Source organism: Buteo buteo, chromosome 6, assembly GCF_964188355.1.
Source record: "Buteo buteo chromosome 6, bButBut1.hap1.1, whole genome shotgun sequence".
NCBI lineage: Eukaryota > Metazoa > Chordata > Aves > Accipitriformes > Accipitridae > Buteo > Buteo buteo.
Window position 1 is genome coordinate 19,014,661 of NC_134176.1, and position 23,761 is coordinate 19,038,421.

The 23,761-nt window shown below is 37.2% G+C and overlaps 1 protein-coding gene and 1 long non-coding RNA gene across 11 annotated transcripts in view; one reads left to right on the top strand and one right to left on the bottom strand.

Moving 5' to 3' along the window:
• The window catches only part of DGLUCY (D-glutamate cyclase), a 49,427-nt gene that overhangs the window by 15,174 nt on the left and 10,492 nt on the right, over window positions 1–23,761 (bottom strand). For 5 of the 10 annotated variants that reach the window (XR_012650695.1, XM_075029971.1, XM_075029969.1 and 2 more), the window contains 8 exons: window positions 21,413–21,528; window positions 15,457–15,563; window positions 12,078–12,189; window positions 9,015–9,168; window positions 8,118–8,316; window positions 6,290–6,440; window positions 4,604–4,726; window positions 2,072–2,269 (listed from right to left, as the gene is read on the bottom strand). Coding sequence is in view for 9 of the 10 variants with exons in the window: in XM_075029971.1 (XP_074886072.1) it covers window positions 2,072–2,269; window positions 4,604–4,726; window positions 6,290–6,440; window positions 8,118–8,316; window positions 9,015–9,168; window positions 12,078–12,189; window positions 15,457–15,563; window positions 21,413–21,455 (1,087 nt within the window). In the remaining variant the exon portion in view is untranslated. Of the gene's footprint in view, window positions 1–2,071; window positions 2,270–4,603; window positions 4,727–6,289; window positions 6,441–8,117; window positions 8,317–9,014; window positions 9,169–12,077; window positions 12,190–12,582; window positions 12,647–15,456; window positions 15,564–21,412; window positions 21,529–23,761 lie in introns of those variants that run through there. The other 5 variants (XM_075029978.1, XM_075029974.1, XM_075029975.1 and 2 more) reach the window with 3 other exon arrangements.
• Window positions 805–20,343, top strand: LOC142032001 (uncharacterized). The gene is made up of 3 exons (XR_012650696.1): window positions 805–867; window positions 6,651–6,759; window positions 20,097–20,343. It is a non-coding gene; the product is annotated as an uncharacterized LOC142032001 (long non-coding RNA).

Here is a 23,761-nt window from a genome sequence, read left to right on the forward strand (position 1 = left end):
CAATATATTGTTCTCCTTTTGAAGTTTCTGTGTGGGTGAACCTGCATATTTTAATCAAATAAAATGGCTTAAAAAAAACCCAAAAAACAAAAAACCTCTGGTCAAGGCAGGAATTAGGGTAATTTCCTCAGGAAACCTAGGAAGGTGTAGGATATGAGTAATGAAGATAATGGGCTGTGCTTCCAGGTTCAGAATTTCAGTTAACTGGATTCTGAAAATTAGTCTACCTAGCATTTCTAGGTATTAGTGTAAATAGCTTTTTCTGAGAGCTTATTGCATATTGTTTCCTTTCATTTGGCCCTCTGCTTTCCTCCAATCTGTGGTGACAGTCATACTAGACCATGTCCAGCTACCGAAGCTAGATTGCAACTCAAGCATCCCAGATTTTACAGAAGTTTTGATGCAGACTTCAGATGAGTAAGCTGGTCCTTTTTCTCTATTTAACACTATCTGCTTAGGGAAGAGTTAATTCCCAAATAAATTCCACTTAATGAGATGATTAACCACTGAAGTGAGGTTTCAGAGACATTGTAAGTTACCAGGGGACTTTATAAACTCAATTAATACAGTGGTATCCAGGTGACTGCTAAAAGATCTTGTAACATTTCACATAGCAGAGAAGCATGTTATCTGACCTTGAGAAATGGGTAAATGTTAACAGATGTCTCTTCTCATGGGTCAGTCCCTAAAGAGGCAACACTGTGTTATCTGTCTATGTCTTTCATTGTTCAAACACTTCCTATCCCCTCTCCCTTCCCTGGCACTCGGAAACACAAGTTCACAGCGCAGTCCTTTCGATTTACTAGCACTCCTGAAAATCACAAATACCAGCATGATGTGCTGATATTCATGGGCTGATAGCGAGAGGTAAGTCTTCACTATTGTTTTCTACCCTCCTCACATCTCCATCTTTCTCACCTTCCCACTCCCCACCCCCCAGAACTTTCCCCTTTTTGTCCTCAATATCCCCTTTGCCATTTCTCCCTCTGTTCCTCCAAAATAACATATGGGCAATAGACAGATAGTGGACACACAAAAAAGTTCTGAACAAAACTTAAGTAACTGAAGCAGGGAATATTAGTCTCTGAGAAGTGGGGTATATTAACTGAGATAAAGTACTGTACTCTCCTTTAGCAATAAAATGAGCTAACTCTTAAGTTAGGTCCTGCATTTCTGCAGAGCATGGCATTGCGCCAAGCTGAACTCCAGAGAGTGGGAAAAGGAGAGGCCTTGTGAGTAAAAATAAACAGACTCAAACATATGCACACAGCCCAAACCTGGAGCTTGGGAGAGCTGGGCATAAGTTGTTTTCCACTACTGCCTACAGAGGATTTCAGAAAATTTATGGGAAACTGAGATCAGAATTTACAGCAGACAGAGGGAACTAATTCAGTATGTATTTGGGGAATGGTTGCGCTACTCAGTTTGCCTTTATTTCCCTCTCATCTTCCTTGTGCACACATGCAGCCCTACCTCTCAACCTTTTGTGGTGATCAGGTCACTTTGGTCCCTCACACAACACCTCAGTGATGAACATGTCAGCAGAGCTTGATCTAATTCCACCCATCACAGAGGGATGTTTGAAAAGCATGTGCAACTACTAGAATTTTCTGGTAGAAGCACAGTAGTCATGAATATATGTAAAGAAACTTGCTATTTACTCAACAGTGAATAGCCATGTAGCTGTTATACTAGCATGCTGAGGTGACCTGTACTTTACATACCAATTTCAGTTTTATTCAGTAACAGTTCTTATTCCCTGTGGACTCTCCAGTCTGCTGTAAACATTGATGCTTCTGAGTAGTTTGAGAGTTTACAGTCATTGAGACCAGATATTCTGTTACCCATAAGGCTGAATGGTTTTGGCCAGACTCTGACATTAAGTATGATAACAGAAAATGTAAGACCTCATTGTATTAACTCACTGTATTCCACAAAGAATTTTTAAAGTCTTACAATTGCCTTTAGAATCTTACTGTGTTCTTGAACTTTATGAATATCTAAAAAAAGCAGGATAGGTCATATCTATCTCAGAACAAATCCACTAATATAAGAGAGTTTTTGTTTTTACCTGGATCTGTTCCAATGAGAGTCTCTAGAGTCTTTATCTTTTGGGCTGCTTCTGCTGACACAATACTATAATGCAGAGGATCTTGAGAAATGCAGTGGACTTGTGGGACTTCTCTTGAGGATCTGACTGTGGCATTGTCATTCTTTAGGTCAGTAATGAACATGCAGCCAGGAGAATGAGTAAAAGCTAATGGAGCTCCTAAAATGGGTGAAAAAACTTCAATTAAACATGTTGTTATTGCAATATATTGAAACATCAGAATGATAAAATCACAAAAAGCTATTTAATTTAACAACACAGAGTCCCTGCCTGATGACACTTATATCATAAAAATAGGTGATATTTTAAGTTACACTGCAGCAATTAATACACTTTGAGAAAGAAATGTATGCATATACATCTGAAAAAGTTTTCACTCTTAAAAAAGCTCACATGGGTAGTGGAGATCAGGCTTTTCTACAATATCCTCTTTGGTATAAACTTGAGGCAACTTAGGAGCTGAACACTGGTACCCTCCAAGGAAGTCTGTCAGGAATTGGCAAGTCTGATAACTGGGTTTAACATGCATGAAGAAACTAGTACATTGACATAAGAACAAGTTAATGTTTGCACAGTGTGTTGGTGATATTGTTTCCATAAGAATAAATTAATTTTCTAGGTTCTAGAGCATTGCTGGAAGCTATAGTGTCTCTCTTGTACCTTTGAATATCCTTGTAATAGTGATATGACAATACTATGTCAACTACTGCCTGCTGGCTAGGAGTAATCCTTTATAGGATTAAGAAAACGGGGACTAGCATCTCTGTGCAGTGTCTTACTAACCTAGCTAGGAGACCTGTAAGCTGGCAAGGAATAATGACAAAAGGTGACTAGTAAGCCTTAGCAAAGGGAATCTGAGTGGCATCTAAAACCCTGGTGAACAATAAACTTATTTAGACCTGGCAGTGTAGTAGCTCCCTAAGCTGAAAATATTTGCTGTCTTTATACTAATTCCAGAAGTCTTGATCTAGGTTATACTTGATTTGGCAAAATTGGTATGTTGTTGGATAAATCACAACTGGTATAGTTAAACAAGCAAAATCTTACTTTGAAAGGATGGTGAAAAGGAAGGAGATATTTCTTTAACAAGTACATATGTGCTTGGTCTGTACTAGATCTGTTGGGAGTCTATAGCTAGTTAATTTAAAAGCAGCTGGGGAACATGGTTGTTGAGGTTTAATACATCTCACCAAACCAGGTGAGTAGACAGTATTTTTTGTAAGAAGCTAGCAGATTCATTTAAAGTATAGGTACTGGTGGTATGGCAGAATTTTAACTGCCTGGATGAGAAAGGAGCACAGGAGGATATAAACTGCCAAAAAATTCCTGGAATGCTTTAATGACAACTGGTTTTAATATAGAAAATGAAGAAATAAATAAAAGCAAAAGCCAGTTCCAGGCAAAGGCAGGACAGACAGCTGCTTTGGGCAACAGATTGTAGAGGGGCTGGCAAATTTTCTCTCTCCTTTCCCTGCAACAAAGATGCATGAGGAAGACGAACAGAACTGCTGGAGAACACAGGGAAGAGCAGGATTTTCAGCTTGGATTTGGGACTGGAGAAAAGGGATTGTTTGTGAGAAAGAAAAAGAAGTCTCTGCTCCTGGTGCTGAACATATTTGCAGCAGGTGTTGAGAGCAGTTTAGATAAACATCTGTAAGGAACCACAAGGATGTAGCAGATCCTGCAAGGAGAGAAAGATGAAGCAGATGACCTCCCAAGGCTCTCCCAATTATACTGCCTATGATTACTGAGCTTCTTTTTCAGTAAGAACTAAAATATGAGATTTCATTCCACTCTAGTGATTTACAGCAGTATATAATACTGTCACTATGGTTTAACTGCATTTTCTTGCCCTTTGTGCTCGTGCCTATTATAAATGACTGGATAAAGTGCAGGACAGCTCTGTGCAGAGGACAAACCTTCATTTATGTAAAGTGTGTCACATTTACTTCATTTTAGAACAAAATCTAAAAGCTCAAAATTCTTGATGAGACAGTTATGAACTCTTTTCCAGGTCAATCAATTTGCTAGCCTTTGACAACATTTTGGAAAGATTTCTGGCTGCCTTTTTTTTTTTTTTTCCCCTTTTTTCCCTTTATTATTGTTTTACTGCAATGTAATACAAAATATTATTTTAAAAGGAAGAAGCTTAAAAATGAATGCCTGTAAACTTCTAATTTTTAATAATGCTTAAAAAAGATGTTTGGATGCTGCCAGAGCTTTAGATTTCTGCCTTTAAAATATTCAAATGCAAGTGATGAAATTTCAGTAAGAACTTCCTTTAAGTTAAGGCAGACCTGTATTTTGCAATGGAAAATAGTCCTGCCAAAGGTTTTTTTGTTGTTTGGTCAGGGTGTTTTTTAGCTCACCCTAAAATCAAGCCTGCTAAACAGCCAACTCAGTCCATGTTAGAAAAAAAAAAAAAAAAAGAGAGAGAGGAAGAAAAAGAGATTAAAGGCTAATTTAAAAAGAGTCTCCAAACATAGCACATACTGCAGTTGATGACTGCTTCTACTCCTGTTACTCCACAGGCCCAAAACACTGGAATATCACCAGGGTGAAGGTGAACTGGATCTCCATAGTCTGGTTTGGAAAGATCTGGTATTCCCAGCAGACCTGGAATTGATCAAAACTGAAATTATGAGAGATATCAATCAAACAGTAATACTGCAAACCTGGGGGGGGGGAGAGGGGGGTGGTGGTGGACCCCAAACATCATTCAATGACACTGAGCTAGGATTGCAACAGTGGCAAATCCCACTGAAGTGGCATATTTAGTTTGCCTTTGAGTGCATGTTCCCAGAACCTGAGCTGACTTGTTTTCCAGTTTGGTACTTGATGACATCAGTAAAAATGTATTCACTTTTATTTTGTTGCAGAAATAAAGCTAGACACGTATGTTGAGCTTCCATGATATTATAAATCTTCTTTACCAACAGAATAATTATATTCATTACACCAGCAAACAAGAACAAATGACTGCAATGCAAAATGGGTTCTTTCTAGAACACATTTTATACTGCTTTAGCTTCCTACATTCTTTAGCTAGAGAAACAAGCAACGGCTTTTACCTCTCTGGGTTAGATAGCTACATCGCAGTCTTACCCAGCTTTCACTAAATTGTCTCTTCCTTTATTCTAACACCTACGTGTAATATCCTGGGTCATTCTAACCACTTGCTATCTTCCCTTGGTTTTAAATTCTTCAGATGCTTTAATATACCGCTGTCTTTTCTGAAATTAGTTAATATAATCTATATATATAATCATTTACTCTTTTCTGTTAAAAATAAATAAATAGTGGAGACTCTTACTTGCCCAATCATCCTGTTGCTCTACTCAAAGTAATGACTTATTACTAGTTCCTCAGATTTAAGCACTCAGACCAAATATATTACTGGGGTGTACTGTTAAGCAATGACACCTCCTTCCATGCTCTGCAATGGATCCTTCTGTGTATGCAGCACATGAGTCTACTGATTGACAAATTTCTGTCAGCAGAAGGGAATTTTTTTTTTATTGTGATCTATCTTTATCTTACATGTGTTTGTTTGGTTTATTTCCTTTTCCAAACAGCCTCCTGTTTTATCATCTCTTTTCAGTTTTCCCTTGCAAAGAATAGGATTATACTTGTTTGAGCTGATTAAAAAAAAAAATATTCTTGTCATATTTCTATTTATTCTGTCTTAAGTGTTGTGCTCAATGTATCCTATTTCAGTATTTTTTAAAATAATGCAGTATTTACTTCACAGTCATCCACTAAGACACAAAATGCATCAACATACTTCTCCCCATGCTGTCAGTCATTGCTACCCTGTCACTGGAATCTCTGACAGCAAGAAAGTATTCACATATAAATGAAACTGCACCCATTTTAGAAAAATGTGATTACACATTTTTACCAAAACCACCCCTGCCATATAACTTATCTATATCAGACAGCTATCTTTTATCAAAGAAATCTCTGTGTTCAGCTCATGCAAAACCTACTTTTTCCTTTCCTTTTTTTTCTCCCCCCCCCCCCCCCCCCCCCCCAATTCAGGTTTGTGATCATTAAAAAGGATTAAAACATAATAAATTTACTGGTGCAGGTATTTCAGTCCTGACACTTGCCATGGTTCCCACCTTTACTTTTATACATAGTAAAGTGCATGCAGAGTGAAAAATGAAAAGCACTGACCAGGGTCACCCATGTGAATTGGTGCTCCATGGGCTTCTTTTAATTCAGATGTTGCTAGCACTGCGGCTTCCAACTTGCTTTCAGGAATAGGTCTCATTGTGACTACTAAGTTGCAGCAAAAAGTAGAAACACTGTAGCAAGGCACAGCTGTCTGGCAGTTTAAAAGAATCCAAGGTGTTAGCAGGAATATTGAGTAATACTGCTAAAGTATTAGAAGAAATAAGTCTCAAACTTTGTGCTGTACTTGAGTTTAGAAAGGCTGCATACTAACATCCATTTTAAATTCTTTAAAAAAAATTTTCTTAGCATCCCATAACTCTTTTGGGTTTTGTTGTTTTTTTTTTTTTTTTTTTTTTTGTAGGATCCAGCAGTGCTGGAGTGAAACATTCCATCCTTGAACTTCTTCATGTAGATCACCAAAATTTTCAACATTATGCATTTCTTCTTCAGTACATGCAGTATACAGTGTGGTGAGTTCAGTATATTCTGAATATTGTCATAAAACAATGGTGTGCTCCCTATACAGAAAGGGAAAAAGCTAATAAAAAGTATCACATGGTAACAAATCTACTGGGTCTGAATCCACCCTCTGTATTTGAATTCAGGGGAGCTACAGTGCTCTGTAACATGCAAGTGTCAGGAACTCCTGCTGCTGGCAGTACCCACTTCTACAGAAGCAGCATGCCAGTTCCATGCATACAAAAACTTTTGTGCCTCTAGAAGCGTTCTATGGAATTCATCATCCTCACTGATGCTGAAGCATATTTTCCATTCAGAAACAAAGCAGTCCGTCTTTTTAGAACAAAATGTCTGATATCCAAGTTGCATTTGAACATAAACAAGATATGTAGACAGCTAGAGCTGTATAGAAAATGTTCATTAACAACCTTTATAATAAAAATTGTACCTGTCACTGAAGAAACACACTGTACAGTTCTTCATAGTATTGATGTGCTATGAACTATGAAATTTTCTTAATTCTGAAATGTTATAAGCAGATACATAGTTCTATTTTTTTTCTTTAAGCTTGGTAGAAGGACTCATGTATGAGAGACATTTGTGCCTTCATTTTGACCAGGAGTATAGCAAAAAGACTGTGAAACAATAACACTAAACCCAACAATAACCTCTTTCTAGTATAACAGCATCCGAACTAAATGAAAAAGGCATGCAGATGTGTACTTCAGTGTTCTTAATATTAAAGGGTCTACCTACTGGAGCCACAATTATTCTAGGACTTCTGCCAACATTAAAATCTGCACTATAAACTTTCTGAACACAGTTTTAATTTTCAGTGCTATGGTAGATGTCTCAAGTCTTTGGGAACATCTTTTGTCCCAGAGGTCTGAGTTAATTGCAAATATGCAGTTTAAAGGTTCTGTTGTCACAGGAAAAATCCAAAATGTGGCTGTCATATGCACAGAAGAAACTGCTACTGTCATGGCTTGTAAAAGGAATATTCCTATTCCAAGTTGGAGCTAGTATGGAGAGCGGGACATGTATAAAGGCATGGTCAGAATAGTGTATGGGTCATTGGTTGAAACAGAGAAGGCAAACCAGAACAGAATCCAAAAGAAATGGCTGCCACAGCACACAGGGAAAAACTTTGTCACCATAAATGAATAAAAAAGCAGATTGGTCTTGCAGAAAGTTGAGAAAAGCACTGGACTGAGGCTGGACATATTTTACCCTGTATTACTATGTGCTTGGTGCTAGCATATGGCTGAAGTTACTATACAGGTAGGAAAAAAAGTTCTGATTTTGAGCAATAGATGTATGTACATAATGTGAATATGGACAAAGACTACGTGAGTGTGCATATACTTACCTTATACATGCTTATATTACATTTTTGCTCAACGTTTCTTATAGGAATGCCAGCATTTTGGACTGCTTTTTCGAAAGAGAAGCTGCAGCCTAAGTAAAAAGTCACCATGTCCTTAAGTTGTTCAGAATACTCCTCTAGGCTTTTCAGTGATCCAGTACAAGCTCCATGCTCATATATTTTGTACTGTAGGCAGTCAGTTCTAGTGAAATAAGAAGTTATCACAGCTTTATTTTATGTTTTGAAAACAAGGTGAATTGTTTGAATTGACATTAACCCAGTATCAAACCACAAGATATAGCCTACTTTATCCATTTCTTTTCTTTCTAAGTAACAATGAAACAAACACATGCAAAAACCCCAGAACACCTTATTCTGCACAAAAACAAGCCAGTAAAACAGAACATGCTAGAGTTTGGTATTTTTTAGGTTTTATAGGTAAATGTCGCTTATATATATCTTGCCTCAGGGCTTCAAAAAAACCAGCTCCCTAATAAGTCTTTCTTTCAGTGTTTACTACAGGAATACATGTTTCAAGTTTCAGAGACTCTACAAATATCATGCAGTCACCATGCCTGTGTTACTACCAAATAAACCAAAGGTAAAACCCTATTATTTAATTCTGCTGGGTCAGACTGCAAAACATTTAGAAACTACACAAAATTTCACTTTTGCATTAGAGAAATACTTGTAATACTGACAATTATCATAACATGCTTCTCAAGGACAGGATGATCAGGCTGTTGTACTCACGCATAGTTTTCATTCAAAGGTATAACTCCAAGAAAATAAACTTGTTCAAAATGTACAACAGTCTAAGCAGGCTGTTCCCTGAAACCTTCCCAATCTCCACCAGCATTCACTGCAGAACTTTGACAAGCAGAGTTGGTCTGTAGTTACCTGATATCAGAATCACTGCTCAGAGGAGGACATTTCCAATCACCTGGTTTACTTCTGTACAGCAGCGGCAGGGGTCCATTATTTGCACGGCAAAACTTCTCAAAGTCATCAGCCAGGGACTTGTGCAAAATCACAACATTGGCCTGTTTATAGCCTGTGGAAGGTACGAATGACTGGTTATTAATTCACCTTTTAGTTTGTGAAACAATAACTTTTCCATATAGATTTCTTTAGATTGTCTATAAAAATTACCTGAAGGAAATTTTTGATTCAGAACTCAGTAAATAAACAACTTTTTGAAATGTTTTTAAAATCATAGCTAGATGTACTCTGTATGTGAAGTTGTTCACAGCTAAAATAGTTGGCAGCCACAGCTAGTACTAGAATATGAAGACAGCATAACTACTTTAAATTCATAGAAGTGTTTATTATATATAAACATAATTTATTACGTAAACTGGGAAATTAGTATTCTACAGAAAAATACTTTACTTTGCAAACGTTAGCACAGAGCCAAAGAAAAGCTATTGCGTACCACACTTTCACCATTTTTTTCATTTAATAGCAAGCTATAAATCATTGCCAGTCCAACAGTAAACTCCTGGTATCTAGATGTTATGTAGCCCATTCTTCAGAGTTTGTTGGCTATGGCATTTTACTATGGGCTGCAATTTAAGAGACTTAATTACTGCTCAGGTCTGTCACACTCTCTTGCCTGTCACACTGAATCTCAGTAATTTCTATTATTTCTAATTTAAAAAGCTAAAATGAACAGAACTGCTACACTTTCTTCACTTGGAATCAACTTTGATTTAAAAGGTTGTTGACTACTACCATGCAGTAGCTTCTAAGGACATTAACATCTTTGCAGTGAGTGTTAATGAAGAAAGCTCACATTTATTTATCTAGCAAAAATTTATTTTCTGAACAGTAGTAGTTATTACCAATGCCATTTTAATTTTCCTGCATGTAAACACCAGCTGTTCAAATACAGAGAGGAAATCTGGAGTCCAACTAGTCTGTGGTGTGTAAAACTGCCAATTAACAGTCTCTAACTCCTGTACTGATACTGTCTTTAAAACTTATTACTCTGTCTGATATCAGACAGGTGAGTAAAAAGCCTGCATAGAAGCTCTCACTTCCTTAAATACTGCAGTAGTCTGTCATTCAAGAGGCAATCATTTAGTTGAAATCAATGATCTGCCTTAAAAGGCTGTAGAAAATCAGCCAAATCTTAGACTTGACCAAAGCTAACAACAAAACCAAAAGATAAAATTCTATTCCTCATGGAAAAATGCAAAGCACAGGCTGAGGTAAGCATGTATTTGCATACTGAATGTGCCCACAAACTGCTCTCTTGGGAGTACTCAGCACAAAAATTCATTTTATTACTAGCAAAAGTTACTAAATACAGAAACAGCTTCTTGCTAAATAGAGAAATACATTTTTGTTAAATAAACATACTAAATTTACCACTGAATAAAATACTACATTCAGTTACCCCTCAACTTCATTCCCTGCTATCCATGTGAAATCCACAGGCACTTTCTACTTTGCTGGTGATATTCATGAATCCTTAAAAATATGTTTTTAGTCAGTGCATTCAACTTGGACAACACTGAATTTAAAGTACTAGTCACAGCTGACAGACTGAATCTGTAGGTAACATTCAGGAATTCTATAGACTCAGGAAGCTTCATTTTAACTCTTTGACAACTTTATTATTCCTCCTGATAACTATCCTTACTTTCTTTACATATGAAAAGATATTTTTCCCTTCCCATATCCTCTTACATATATACTTGCATTATGTATCCATCATTATGAATATATTCACAAGCAATGCTAGGGAAGCTGGACATGCTGATCAACCCATGCATTACTTACACTCACTCATGTTCCTATTCAGAGAAGTTTAGGAATAGCTTTTAATTTCTTTGGTGAATGACAACGAGGGCAGTAAGAAATAATTATTTCACTTGTATATCACCCAACAACATAAGACAATTTTAAGGATTCTGAGAAATTCCAATTACCCTAGTTTTGTTAGTCTTTGCATAATGGAGCGGTATGCTTATGGCTAGAAGTCTGAACTTGTTTTGTATGTAAACAATACTTTTTTCAAACGTTAAAACTAACACATTTAAAACTACTGCAGCAATACACGCACTTAATACAGCTGGGGTAAAATGCAGATTATTAACATTATAACATATTTTCCATTAGTATTTTTCAACTTATGTACTGATGGAAAAGAAAACCATAATTTTAAGATTCACTATGATTTGATAAAATGACTCTTAACTTTCTTATGTTATAGTAATGCTACTACACACGGCTTTGTTGATAAGCTACTTGCAACAGTATTTTTAGTTATGTTAAGTTACATTTTAAAGTTGACCAGAACAATGACACAGAATTCTCTGCTTCTGTAAAAGTTCAGCTATGAGAGGCAAGATAGAAATCAATTTTCCAAAATGCCTTCAGTTATCTGAGTATAAAACTAATTTTTTCCTTCCCCCTTATAATTCCCAGTCTTGCTGAGTCAGTAATTTCAAGCTTCTGCAACAAATGAAGCAGAAAACTACTTCTGTAACTATACATCTCTAATTCTTCCCGAAAGTGTATCCGATGTGCTAAGTAAAGCAAGGTCTCTGTGAAGAACCTAGTATGTCATCCTGTGAATGTGATAATAACATATGCAAGAAAAAAACAGATTTGGTTAAAGACTTTTCAAATATTTTCTGCATCCATAATTTCTCAATGACATAACTGGGAGCTGAGGGATGCACTGCAAACATTGAAAACAAAGTCCATGCACTTTACACAGGCAGGATGATATGTTTTCTCTGACATAGTTTTATAATTTAAGAACACAGTGTCAGGTCCTTCAATGTGATTTCAAAACCATCCAAGTGACTTAATAATATAAGTTAACATTTTCTTCTGTTTTACTTCAGTGCTTTTGATATTCCTGCATTCCTTCATAAACAAGAAAAGAAAACACATAACAATGAATCTAAAATGGAGTCACTTTTGCACTGAGCTGTTAGGTTTATTTACCTTCTGCCATTCCAGAAGTATTACTAATACTCAGTCTGTTGCATCGAATTATTCTTCTTAGCACATGGGGAAGGAGAGATTTCAAGCCTCCTGTCAAAAACATCTCTTCAGCCTTAACAGAAAGATAATTATAAATTTAAACACAAAGCACGTTTATTTTTTTTGACATTTTAAATTCTGATTTGCTGGAGAATTTAGCTTAAGTTTCCTCCTTGTGCTCCACCAAACTTATTATCACTGGGAAATACTAAGCTATAACCCAAAGGCAGATCAAAGTCAAAAGGTTTTTTCACTGACATTTTATGACTAAATGCAAACTGAATCTTTCAATAAACTAGCCAGAGACGCGCACTTTAACATTTGGGATAAAATGCAAAGTTTTGCTGCCCTGTAACTAAGAAACAGATTTCATTCCTCCGTGATAAATATTCATTTCCTAGAGTATTCACTTTTCCAAAATTCACTGTAACTTTAAAATGGCAAAAGCACAAATGGATTAACCTACCAAGCTATAATCTTTAATATGACTTTTCTGTTCAAAATGCTTTTAGACAATCAGCAATGCAACCCTGTGGTAAAGAGAGAACTGTATTCAGAAAATGTCATTCTCATACATTCCACATGTATTATACTTTTCAAATATTAATTATGTAGAAGTGAATAGTCCTGTGGCTATTGCTTTTTTTCTGCAATCTAGTAAAAGTTCACACAAAGTTTCTCCCTCAACCTAAACCACCTAATAAGTAAAAAGGGTTTATTACATCACTATTAGGAAAAAGTAAAAGATAGCTCAGGGTAAAATAATAAGGTGGCTGCTTATGATTTTAACCTTGGTCACTTTTAAGTAAAGAAACTGAATTATCCTCCAAATAATCAAATTACCAACCTCCAAGTTTTTCCTTAATTCAGAAGAAGCCATTCTTGATCTCATTCATAAGAAGTAATACGTATGATGGAAGCTGTGCTGCTTTTTTTTAAAAGATGCCAGTAAATTAATGTACAATGAGATGGTACAACCCTCTAGCAAAAGTTAACTTTTCTGTTAAAGGTCCACAGTTTTTGTACTATAACTATGATAGTACAAAGTTTCACTCTCACAGTGGAGTGGAATGTAAGTGAAACACTTTATTGTGAAAATGTATACCTCTCAGCAACTCATACTTTAATTAACTTGAAGTAAAAGCAGTGATGTGTTTTGACTGAAATTATACTCTCATCATAGGCTGTCTGTCCAAAATGTTTCCCAAAGCTTGCAGAATTCTGAGAGATTAAGTTAGGGGCACTGAAATTTAGAGTAAGCTTTGTATCTATTCTTAATTCTTAAATCTTTATATAACATTACCGGCCAAAAGAAATCAGTCTGGACTTTTTTTATGAACTCTAATTTACTACTTTCTAACTCTTCTCATCTTTTCTCCTTTTACATTATCACTCTGTATGCTGCAAAAAAAAATAGTCTTCATTACAAAATAATGAACAATTCCAAATACACACTTTAAAGATAACAAGAAATTGGATTTAGAAAAGTAGCTGAGCTCTAATCCAGGCCTACAAGTGTCAATTTAAGAGATGCTATTCTTATTGTAAAAAGAATTTCTAATGCCAGTTTGGAATTATTCATTCAAGAGCTTTCAAATTAAATACAGTGATCCTAATAAGAAAGTCCAGATGTGTTCATTAGTTTCTTTCAGGTTGTTTTTCTGTATTTCTGAGCATCTTTGAAACCATCTAAATCACCTATATGATTGATGGCCTCAAGAACTACTAGCTTACTTGGATTTGAAAGACAGTCTGAAGTTCAGGAAACTAGTCTGGGACAAAAGCTGTCTTCAGCTAGGTATTTTATCACAAATGCCCTGGTTTGATGTTGGGCAAGCCTGATTCTCCCCTCATAAAGTATGTGCACAGTAGCAGAAATGGAAGTACCTATGAGATTTTATCAATAAACATTTAGGGCTCTAAAAGTTTTAGGTTCATATGACAGCAAGTGGCTAACAAGCTACAGGACTGTGAGTATCAGTATCATCGAAATGTTGGCTCTAAGTACCTTACAGAAACGCTTGGGCTTGTAGTTCCTATTTGTGAACCTAGCCCCTAGATGCAAAGCAACATATATTGCTGATGACTGGTTAGGAAGTGAATAATTTGAACATTAACTTTGTATAAAAGCACTCTGATTCCTCTCTTTCAGATGAGAGATAAAACTCACCTTATGACCATTTGCTATCACTAAAGTTCCTGTGGTGATTTTATAAAACTATAGTGAAAATCCAATAGGATTAACATTCTGAGTTATAACTTTAGACCACTGTATTTGCTATACAATATCAGTAATAGATTATACTGGTGTTTTTCTTTATTAGTTGCTAAATTTGGAGAGATGATTAAAAACTGTTAGATGCTCATAGTAAAACCTAGTTTTTGCTATTTGACTTCCTCAGGAATGGCTAGTTTCTATGCAGTATGTTATTTCCCTATGCTAGGGGGCATTGTCAGGTTTAGATTCCCCAACCATCTCTAGGACCTCCTGGAAAATCATTAGAACCATCATGACCATGGCCTGTTTGGAATGATGGGGAGAAGCACGAAGATAACTCAGGTCTCACAGCATCTTTTTGACTTTGTCCCATCAGGATGCCTAATGAAATATACAGCTTGGCTTCATGGGGCCCTCAAGTAGCACTCTAAATGGTCTGGTACAGCTGTTAATCAGTTATCAGGATCTGGTCCGTGGCAGAGGTTTTTCAAGTCCTTTCATTTTGTTCTGAGATAGTTTCAGGTAATGTTAAGTATCAGTTATCTCATGGTGGTATGTTGGATCCTGATACACATAAAGACAGGGTGCAGGATAAGTGTTAAAAAGCCCTTAAGAGAAGATGCTGACAGAGCTTATGAGATGGCTGTTGTGCCTGAAGGCATCCTATGTGGTGTCCCCTCACTAAGGGACCCTAAGATCTGGCTTGCCAGTCTGGGTTGTCTTTAATGGAATGAACCTCTAAAGCAGACTAGATATAGTCCTGGGTAACCAGCATTTGAAAATCAGGTAATTTACTGGCTGTGTAACAACAAACTTCATACTTAAAGCACCCAGTCTGAAAAAACACTTGTTCTAAGTTATTTTGCTCATATCAGGCTCCCTGACGTAAAATACCAAAACCCAATATTGTAAAGGTTTGTAGCGCTGAAGTGTCAAGATCACTCCTGAAGAACCTTTTCTTAAACATTTGGCTTCACATTAGAAGCACAGTAAACACTTTTCTTTTTAAAGGTTTACATGAATATTCACAGTATTTCATGTGTATTTTGAGTTTTACGTACTGAACTTAAATGAATAAATATTAAAATAAATTGCTGTCTGACACATTAAGATGGCACTTACCCACTGGTGATTTATGGGCACTGCCAGACCTTGAGCTGCACTTCCAGATCTTGACAAGGATGATGAAACTTCAAAGCTGGAAAGAGATGGTAATGTACAAGAATGATCTATAAGAATGATGTAAGGAAGTGTGTGATCAGACAATGATGGCGATATGGCATATGCCCTATCAGTAGTTCAGAATAATGAATCAACTTCTCAGAAACAATACTGTATTGAAATGACACTATATTAAAAAGATAGATATATTCAGGAAAACAGTTAGGAAGTACAGATAAGTACCAGCTTTGGTAAAAGTTCTAAATGGATCTTGGGTCTGGTTTTAATAAGTAACGTAAAATTGTTAGGTAACATCTTCATTTAGTATATATCTGTATGGTACCACTCCAGTAAAGTTAAGCAGATACATACTACCTGATTAATTTGGCCCAGCTGATTTGCAAAATATCTCATTACCTAGACAACAACAATTTTCAGGAAGGCCAGATTTGGAGGGTGAATATTTTTATTTATTCAGAAATTGTTATCAATTGTTGCCATGTGAAGCTCTAAGTCATTAACCATTTCTACATGCTGTTCTCAGCGCACTGGTTGAGTACGGGTGACTGTGTGCAATGAGGTGTTGATCTTTGCTAAGGTGATTGGAATGGGACTGGTTCTAAGCCTCATCTTTACAACTGACTGTAAAGAATATGCTCTATTTCCCCTGAATCCTACAGCTCATGCTAGGAAAAAGGCGTGTTGAGAGGAATGTTACTTTATCCTGTTAAAAAACCCTGCTGCTCTCAAGAGCTACACCCTTGCCTGTCATATCACTTAGAGATTCACTAGTTTCTAACTTTAAGCCTTGTCTGCTAACAAAGTTAGTTACTGTATATCAAGGTAGGAGTTAAATATTCAACAGTAATGCTTGGAAAAAGTGACCAATACCATCCACCTTTGACAAATAATCTGCAACCCAACATGAAGCAAGAAAAACGCAGTTCCAGACAAGATTTAATAAAGAAGTTGCCTTGTCTTACAGATGACTTGTACAATGGACAGAGTAGCCTCTTTGCACCACCCTATTGTTTGTGTGTCCCAGGCTACTTGTTACCTCCCTGTTTCTTTTGTCTACAGTGTGCCTCTGTCTCTGCCTTTTTCCTCCCTGAGCTCAGACCTCTATCTCCATAACTCCAGGCTGGACTGATCTTCGTAGGGTTTGCTTCCTTGGTTTGTCTGACTGCATCCTCTGGCAATATGGGAGTTTGGATGCCTTTTCTCCTCTCACCAGCTCTTTTCAATTTATGTACTTGCTGTATCTCTCAATTGCACCTTAAACTCTCTCTCAATTTTCAACCTTAAATAAGCTTTTCCTGTTCTCAGTCTGAGACAAAATAATCTAACTTCAGAAATCAAAAAACATAACAAATGCACAAATGGTTTCCTAGACTTGTAAGATGCAGACTCCTCTGAACCTCGGTATCTATACCTACATGTAGAGAGATATATATATCCCCCTTTAATATTACAGATAGGCTTGGATTAAGTATAGTTTTTCTAATTATTTCCTCCTTAATTTCTGACAGCAGAACCACCAACTAGCCTTGCAAAGTTATGTATCTTTACATTAAATTGTTGATTGAACTATAGTTTATAATGCATTTTTACAATCTCCAGAGCATAATCTCTTTAGAGAAAAAGAAGGAAGTGCAGTAAGCGAAATATTTTGTATTACCTTAGAACTTTCAAAATGAAAAAAGCAAATCTGTAAATTTCACAGATATTTAAATATGAGCATAGATTCTTTACAGGCCCACATTGTAAATTATTCATTACCCAAGAAAATGGAAAAATGTCATTAAAGTGTCAGAAAGATTACACTTTGAGATGCCATGGGTGTGTCCATACCACTGTGCTAAACCACACCAGATGAAAATGAATCAAAAAAATATATAATAACACAAAAGGATTAACACATCCTTCAGAATTGTCAGTATGACTGCTTTGCCTTTACATGTGTCAAGTAAATTAATGAAATAAAACTAAAAACATATTGTATTTGTGGTTTTAAAAATGGATCACCTGAGAAGAAACAGCCTGTAAAAAGTACTGCTGATAAGGTTGACAAACAAGTTGGTTTGAAGACTGCAAAGTAGTTAATAACATTTTCTGATGTCACAGATTACAGGTCTGTTTCTCCAGTGGTACTGATACACTAATAAGAATATGGTTTAATGCAGTGACTTTTCAAAGTGTAATCTAGAGACTTACTTGCAAGGAACCCAAAGACTCTTAAGAAATACAGTCTTGCATTGTTTATATCACTTTTGCCCTATTTCCAGTTTAAAGTTTGATAATAAGAATGGGTGGTGGCATGTACAGGTTCATTGGCCAAAAAAGTGCAGGAGTCACCACTTAACACTGCTGGGCAGGTTTTTTTAGATACTGTCACGCAGATAGCTTACCCAAAGCTACTGCTGCACTAACAGGAACAGCAGGGTAACTTGAAACATGAGCCAGCCCACGGGCTGCCTTTGCTGATACATAATGGAAAGTAATCTAAACTAATTATAATCTAACAAACCCTTTGTATACTATGCCTTGCCCTAGAGTGAATATGGTTACAGAGGTTTGTTAAGGTAAACATGGTTTAAAATTACTTGCTGCTTAATGATGAAGCTGATTTGAAATTCTGCCAAGAGACTTCTGTGAAAAGCACAAACTTCTCTGAAAATTTACTCCATTTGATTTTCCAGCCAGGCCTCTCAGTTATACTTGTGATGTTTTATTTGAAGAATCAATTAATGATCCTTTTTCTCCCCATCTGCTATGAATCATTTCAAAGCACAGAAGTGCTTTGTGTATCATACCAAAGAGGAAGTGCTTTGTGTATTTTCAGACAGCGGCTCATCCAGTGAATTAAGATTTAACTTTATATTTGAAATACAGGGTATTTGTCTTTGAAGTTTATGCACCTTTAGATGAGGGCTGCAAATAGAAATTTAAATTAGTTTCCATTTGTGTTCACTCTGCTGCTGAAAGCAGCTAGCCTATACTCAAGATCCTGCAGATTGTGTCAGGATGAGAAACTGATGATAGAATCAATGTATTTTTGATGCAATCTTGTTTACTTGAAAAAAAAAAAGACACACAACGTTTAGTCTTTCCCAGTATATTAAGAACAAATAACAGAAAGCAATTGCCAGTTCCAAAGCAGCCATTTCAGACAGCGCTGCGTGTTAGTGTGACATGTCTTGCACAGGCTCCCTGAACTTCCACCACTGCATTTGTAATATTTTACACTGCTCTGGTACAGAATAAATTGTTTCTCAGATGGAGAAATATGGGCAGAGACTAGTCAATAATTCACAGCAGGGCCCTGCCCTTGCCTGGGCACAATCTATGCAAGATCTGAGCTGTTTAGGCTTTTTTATCCTGCAAAGGATGAGGTCTCGTGACTTCATGCACCCTTCCAACTCCTTGGGTCATATCCTAATACCTGCATATCCTGCCCCATCATCTTACAAAAACACATGACCAAGAAGCTTTGGAACAGCCACCTCATTTACGTGCACCTTTGGCAAGATATGGCACACACTTAAGAGGAGACAAGGACCTTTATTGAGATTTAAAAATGCCACTTTCATGCCATTGACTTTGCTGACAGGAATACTCACCAGCTGCTGTAAGAAGGGACAGCAAATGATCTACCAGAGGTGGTTTTTGTATATGATGACAAGAAGTGCTTATTCAAGAAATTGAAAAAAAACCCACGAGGGTGGTATTTAAATATAGTTTCCCAATCTACACTGAGCTACAGAAGATCTTTAAAACTGCTCCACAATTCTCTGGGCTGGGTCCAGCCACCAGTTCTCTGCTTTGGCCTCTTCTGGCACTGAGACAGCCCAGGGATGCAGGAGGACCTTGCCTGCAGGCCACCAATGCCAGCCTCTCCCCTGCCCTCTGAAGCACTGGCCAGCTAGCAGAGTACTGCACATGGGAGCCAAGGTGATGAGTATTGGCTGAATAAAAATTGCTAAAGTAAGGTAAATTTTTCTTCCCAGTCTTACTTATGCAGAATGAAAGTGGAAGTCCATAGGACAAAGTACAGTGACTTGTACTGCTTTGATTGCAAGGCAGCAGCCACAGGTGCTTATTTTGATAAGAAAGTATGTCACTGCCTAGGTTACACCCAGTCATATCATGCATGGTCAAAGGGCTGATGGGGTGCCTGTTCCTCCCAAGGATTTCCATCTGGAGGTAAGCAGGTGAGCGATGTTCTGCTCCCTATGCACCATAAAAATAGTACCATGCTCCCCTCAAAAGTGCCATGCTCCTGCCGTCAGGTCATTCAGGCTGCCCCCAGGATTATGCCATTTCTTTTGCGTTCACATGTCTGCCAGCAGGTGCTAAGTCACTGCATCCATTGCTCCTCACCAAGCAATTCTCCTCAGATATGCTCACTAAAGGAATGATCGCAGCCTATGTATTTACACAAAGATAAGTGTCCTTGAAACGTGGGTGTCTCGGGAGGCTGTGTCTGGGGAACCTCCAATGATTTGTACCTCTCCAAACAGTATCAAGAGCAAACATCTTTGCCTCCACAAATACCTCTGATGGAGAGATACTGACTTCTGTTGTTCTATTGCTTCCTTCAGCTTAGACCAAGAAGTACTGTGAACAGCTCAAAAGGACCGACCACCATTTCCCTGATGGAACTCCTGGCTAAGCAGTGCTATTTGGATAACCAGGTGAATCAATTGCAGGCTCTGCAAGAATACCTCACTGCAACTTCCAGGAGTAAGTGTAGCTAAAGTACTGTTAGCAACTGTGCTATGTGATGGCAAATGGTATGCACTTGGATTTTATCTTGGAGCATCTGTGCTGCCCACATATTAAACGTTAATCTGCATCAAGGATGCCTGGACAGCTTTGTTCTGCAGCATCCATTCCAATTGGAAAGGCTCTGTGAAGTTTCAGACAAGTTATGGCTGCACTACTAAGTTTTCATTACTGCATACCTGACAACTGTGGTACTATGTGGCAACTATAGTTGTCATGATGATCTGGAAACTGCCCTTGATGGTCCGTTTGGTGCAGCCAGGCTCCTGCAGACACATCTGCACTCTGCCTGCAAGAGCTCAGGGCCTGACTGACCAACACTGAGTAGAGCAGCATGATGAAAAGGAATAGCGATAAACAGTAATATCCATCATCAGGCATATACTCTAAGGCTGACAATGACCACAATCCCTACAGAGAAGAGAGTGCTGCTTTGTCCCTAGTGAAGATGCCCAGGCTCTAGAAACCACAGATGTTACACACTTATTTGGTAGACTGCATCACAGAGCCTATAAATCATCAAAGACAATGTTCACCATCCTTGAACTTGTGAATGAGAACTTGCAGAATTAGTGAGTTATAATCCTGAACAGACAAAGCCCCTTGTGATGGGACCCAAATGAAGACCTGTATGTCATTCATAGCTCTTCCTCCACTGCCTATACAGAGACAATATAAGACTCTATGCCATGTGAACTTCTGAGGACCTCAGCTTGGCAGTAACATGAGGGGTGGAAGACCTGGACAATGTGGCAGTTCAACCAAGCAAATGAGAGTGTTGCTACACTGACCTGATTTTCCAGTCATCTGTAGGAATCAGGAATGAACTAGTTTTATAAACAAATGGCAATCACACTGACCATGGGAAGAGAGGTTCTGCAAGTAGTGTGTTGGTGCCCCCAGTTGCCCTCTCCATTTCTGAACTCGTAAGAGTCATTCAAGACCAGCATATGATGTAATCCCACTGGGCAACTGTCCTCATCCACCAGAATAATCTCTGACAAAGCAGAGAATGAGTTACCCTATAGCCATAGGCTGCAATGGTGCCTACTACCTAAAAGAAAGATGGGCATTGTGTTCTGAAAAGGAAATCCCCAATTACCTCACACTTTTAAATTGAGGGAAAGGATACAGACCTTTATCAAACTGTCCTGGATAGCCTCATTCCACAGCATATGGATGTTTCTGATGCAGACAGTCTATCATGGTATCCTCAGAGCGTCACCATTGGTGGCAGCAGCACCATGGCTGTGCAGCAAATACAAGGAAGAAGTTTAGGACCTCTGCTAGGCTTAGGTCCTAACACAGGCCATGTGAAGAACTTATATGAGAAGTTTCTGGTTACAGACTAGATCAGGTATCAGATGACTAAATGCTGTCACTCTGTTAGCTCTTCAGTGGCTTACACAATACAGTACCGTGTTCAATGCAGTTACAGCAGCGTGAATATCTCAAACCGCTGCCTTCATGTGCAGTTTCAGCAGAGAACCCAAGATGTTAAAAAAATGCACAGTTCACCTTTCTAGCTCATAGAATTAATCCTGAACTTTTACTGCTTTTCTCTATGTTCCATGGGTAAACAGAGTAAAACCTGTAGGCCTATCACCCTCATACATGTTATCACCGTTAAAATATTTTTTTTTAAAAAGCGGCTCATTGTTAAAGAGATGACTCATAGTGCTGCAGCATCAGTTAGCTGACTTGAAAGAGATGTTAATGTCATCATTTTGATTTTCATTATCAAACAATAAGAAGGTAAGGGCTGAAAATGTGTTACACATCTATCACCTCATTTTATATTTTTAAAATATAAATAAGCTACAGAGGTTGGTGTATCTTGGTGTGCTCTACTTCCAAAATTCCATTTTAATACAGATTTGAACCCATATTTTGTATAGAAGCAGCACAGAACAAAATTTAAGCTATTACTATTTTTTATTTATTTAGGGTTTTGTTCCCAGATACGGTTGAGGTAATATGTGTAAAACCTTGTCTCAGAACTTACAGTTTAAGCCTCAAAATTATAGTACTTCTATGAATATAAGTAACAGAGATAAGTAGATAAGTAGTGCTACAGAGTTCAAGGACAGATGAAGTGCTTAAACATTTGCTGTCTTGTACTTCACCTGTGTAAGTGTTTGCATACAAGCCATATAATATACACAGATCTAAGTAAAGAAAGATGTGACAGAAAAGTTAGTTTAAAGTAAAGACTGGAAAAGTTATAAGCAATACAAATAAGCAATACACATGCTTTTTATAAACACGTGTATGGAACAAGCTAACAACCTTGATATAAAATAAGTTATAATTACTATTGATGAACCATACAGTTCAGAAATAGGGTTTAGCTCTTTTTTTTTGTCTGCCTAGCAACTATTGATCCTTTTTTCTGTTTTCTCTACACATGCCAGATAGGTAATTGCAATAATGTACCTTAAAATTCCATGGCTTCTACTTAGGAGGTGCTTTAAGATACTAAGTTTTGAATAAACATTTTTGTTCTTGGATTTTTTTCACATAACTTATTACATATCCTAAGTATGGGGAGTGTGCTAAGTTTTCTTTTATTTTGTTTTCAAATGGGAAAAGACTCTTGGCTTGTTTGAGCATTAGATTTTGATCTGGCTGAATTTTCTTCCTTCTCTGAAATGGATTTTCACTTTCCATTACATCATAGTGCCTTAAGAGTTTCATGGTGTGGATTAATGCATGAATAAAGTCCAAATAATTCAAAATACTATTATAACAGTATTCTTCAGAAGATAGGATTAAAGCTACATCAAACCCAGTATCCTGACTTTCATAGTGGCCAATAATGCATACCTAAGGAAGAGTTTAAAATCAGAGCAAACACTGACAAAACTTAGCTGGTATATCCTTTCAGCCTTCCATGACCTGTCATTCAGGAACTTCGGAGCCAAGGGTGATTTTTTTGTTTGTAGAGGTTAACGTAAAAACTTTTAGCCAAGTGAACTTTATCCCATGTAACTGCAGTTTGCAGCATATCATACGGATTCCAGTAGCTGCCTCCTAAATTAATTTATTTGGGGAGCTGTCTAGATGCAAAATCCAAGAATTTTGCATGGATTTTTTTATTAGGATTCCAGTTTCAAAGCTAATATATTTTAAAGTAACTAAACTATGTTTATATTAGAATGCAATCTACAAACACAGACATTCCTTTAATCCTAATTCCATAAACATATATCCTCTTGAGCCAAGCATCTTAGAAGAGTGTTCCGAATACAATTAATCAGGTATGACCGACGAGATCTTCTCCCAAAGAAGGGTCAGACAACACAGTATATGCAGTGAAAAAAGACAAGACAAATTAAAAGCACTCAGCAGCTTGCATTAATGGGCTCCAAGTCTAAATGTACAATTAAAATAGAGCATTCACATTTGCAAAAAATGAGCTGTGAAAACCTATGGGGTTTGTCTCCAAAAGATCAGTTAAATGTGTGGGGTTTTGATTGTA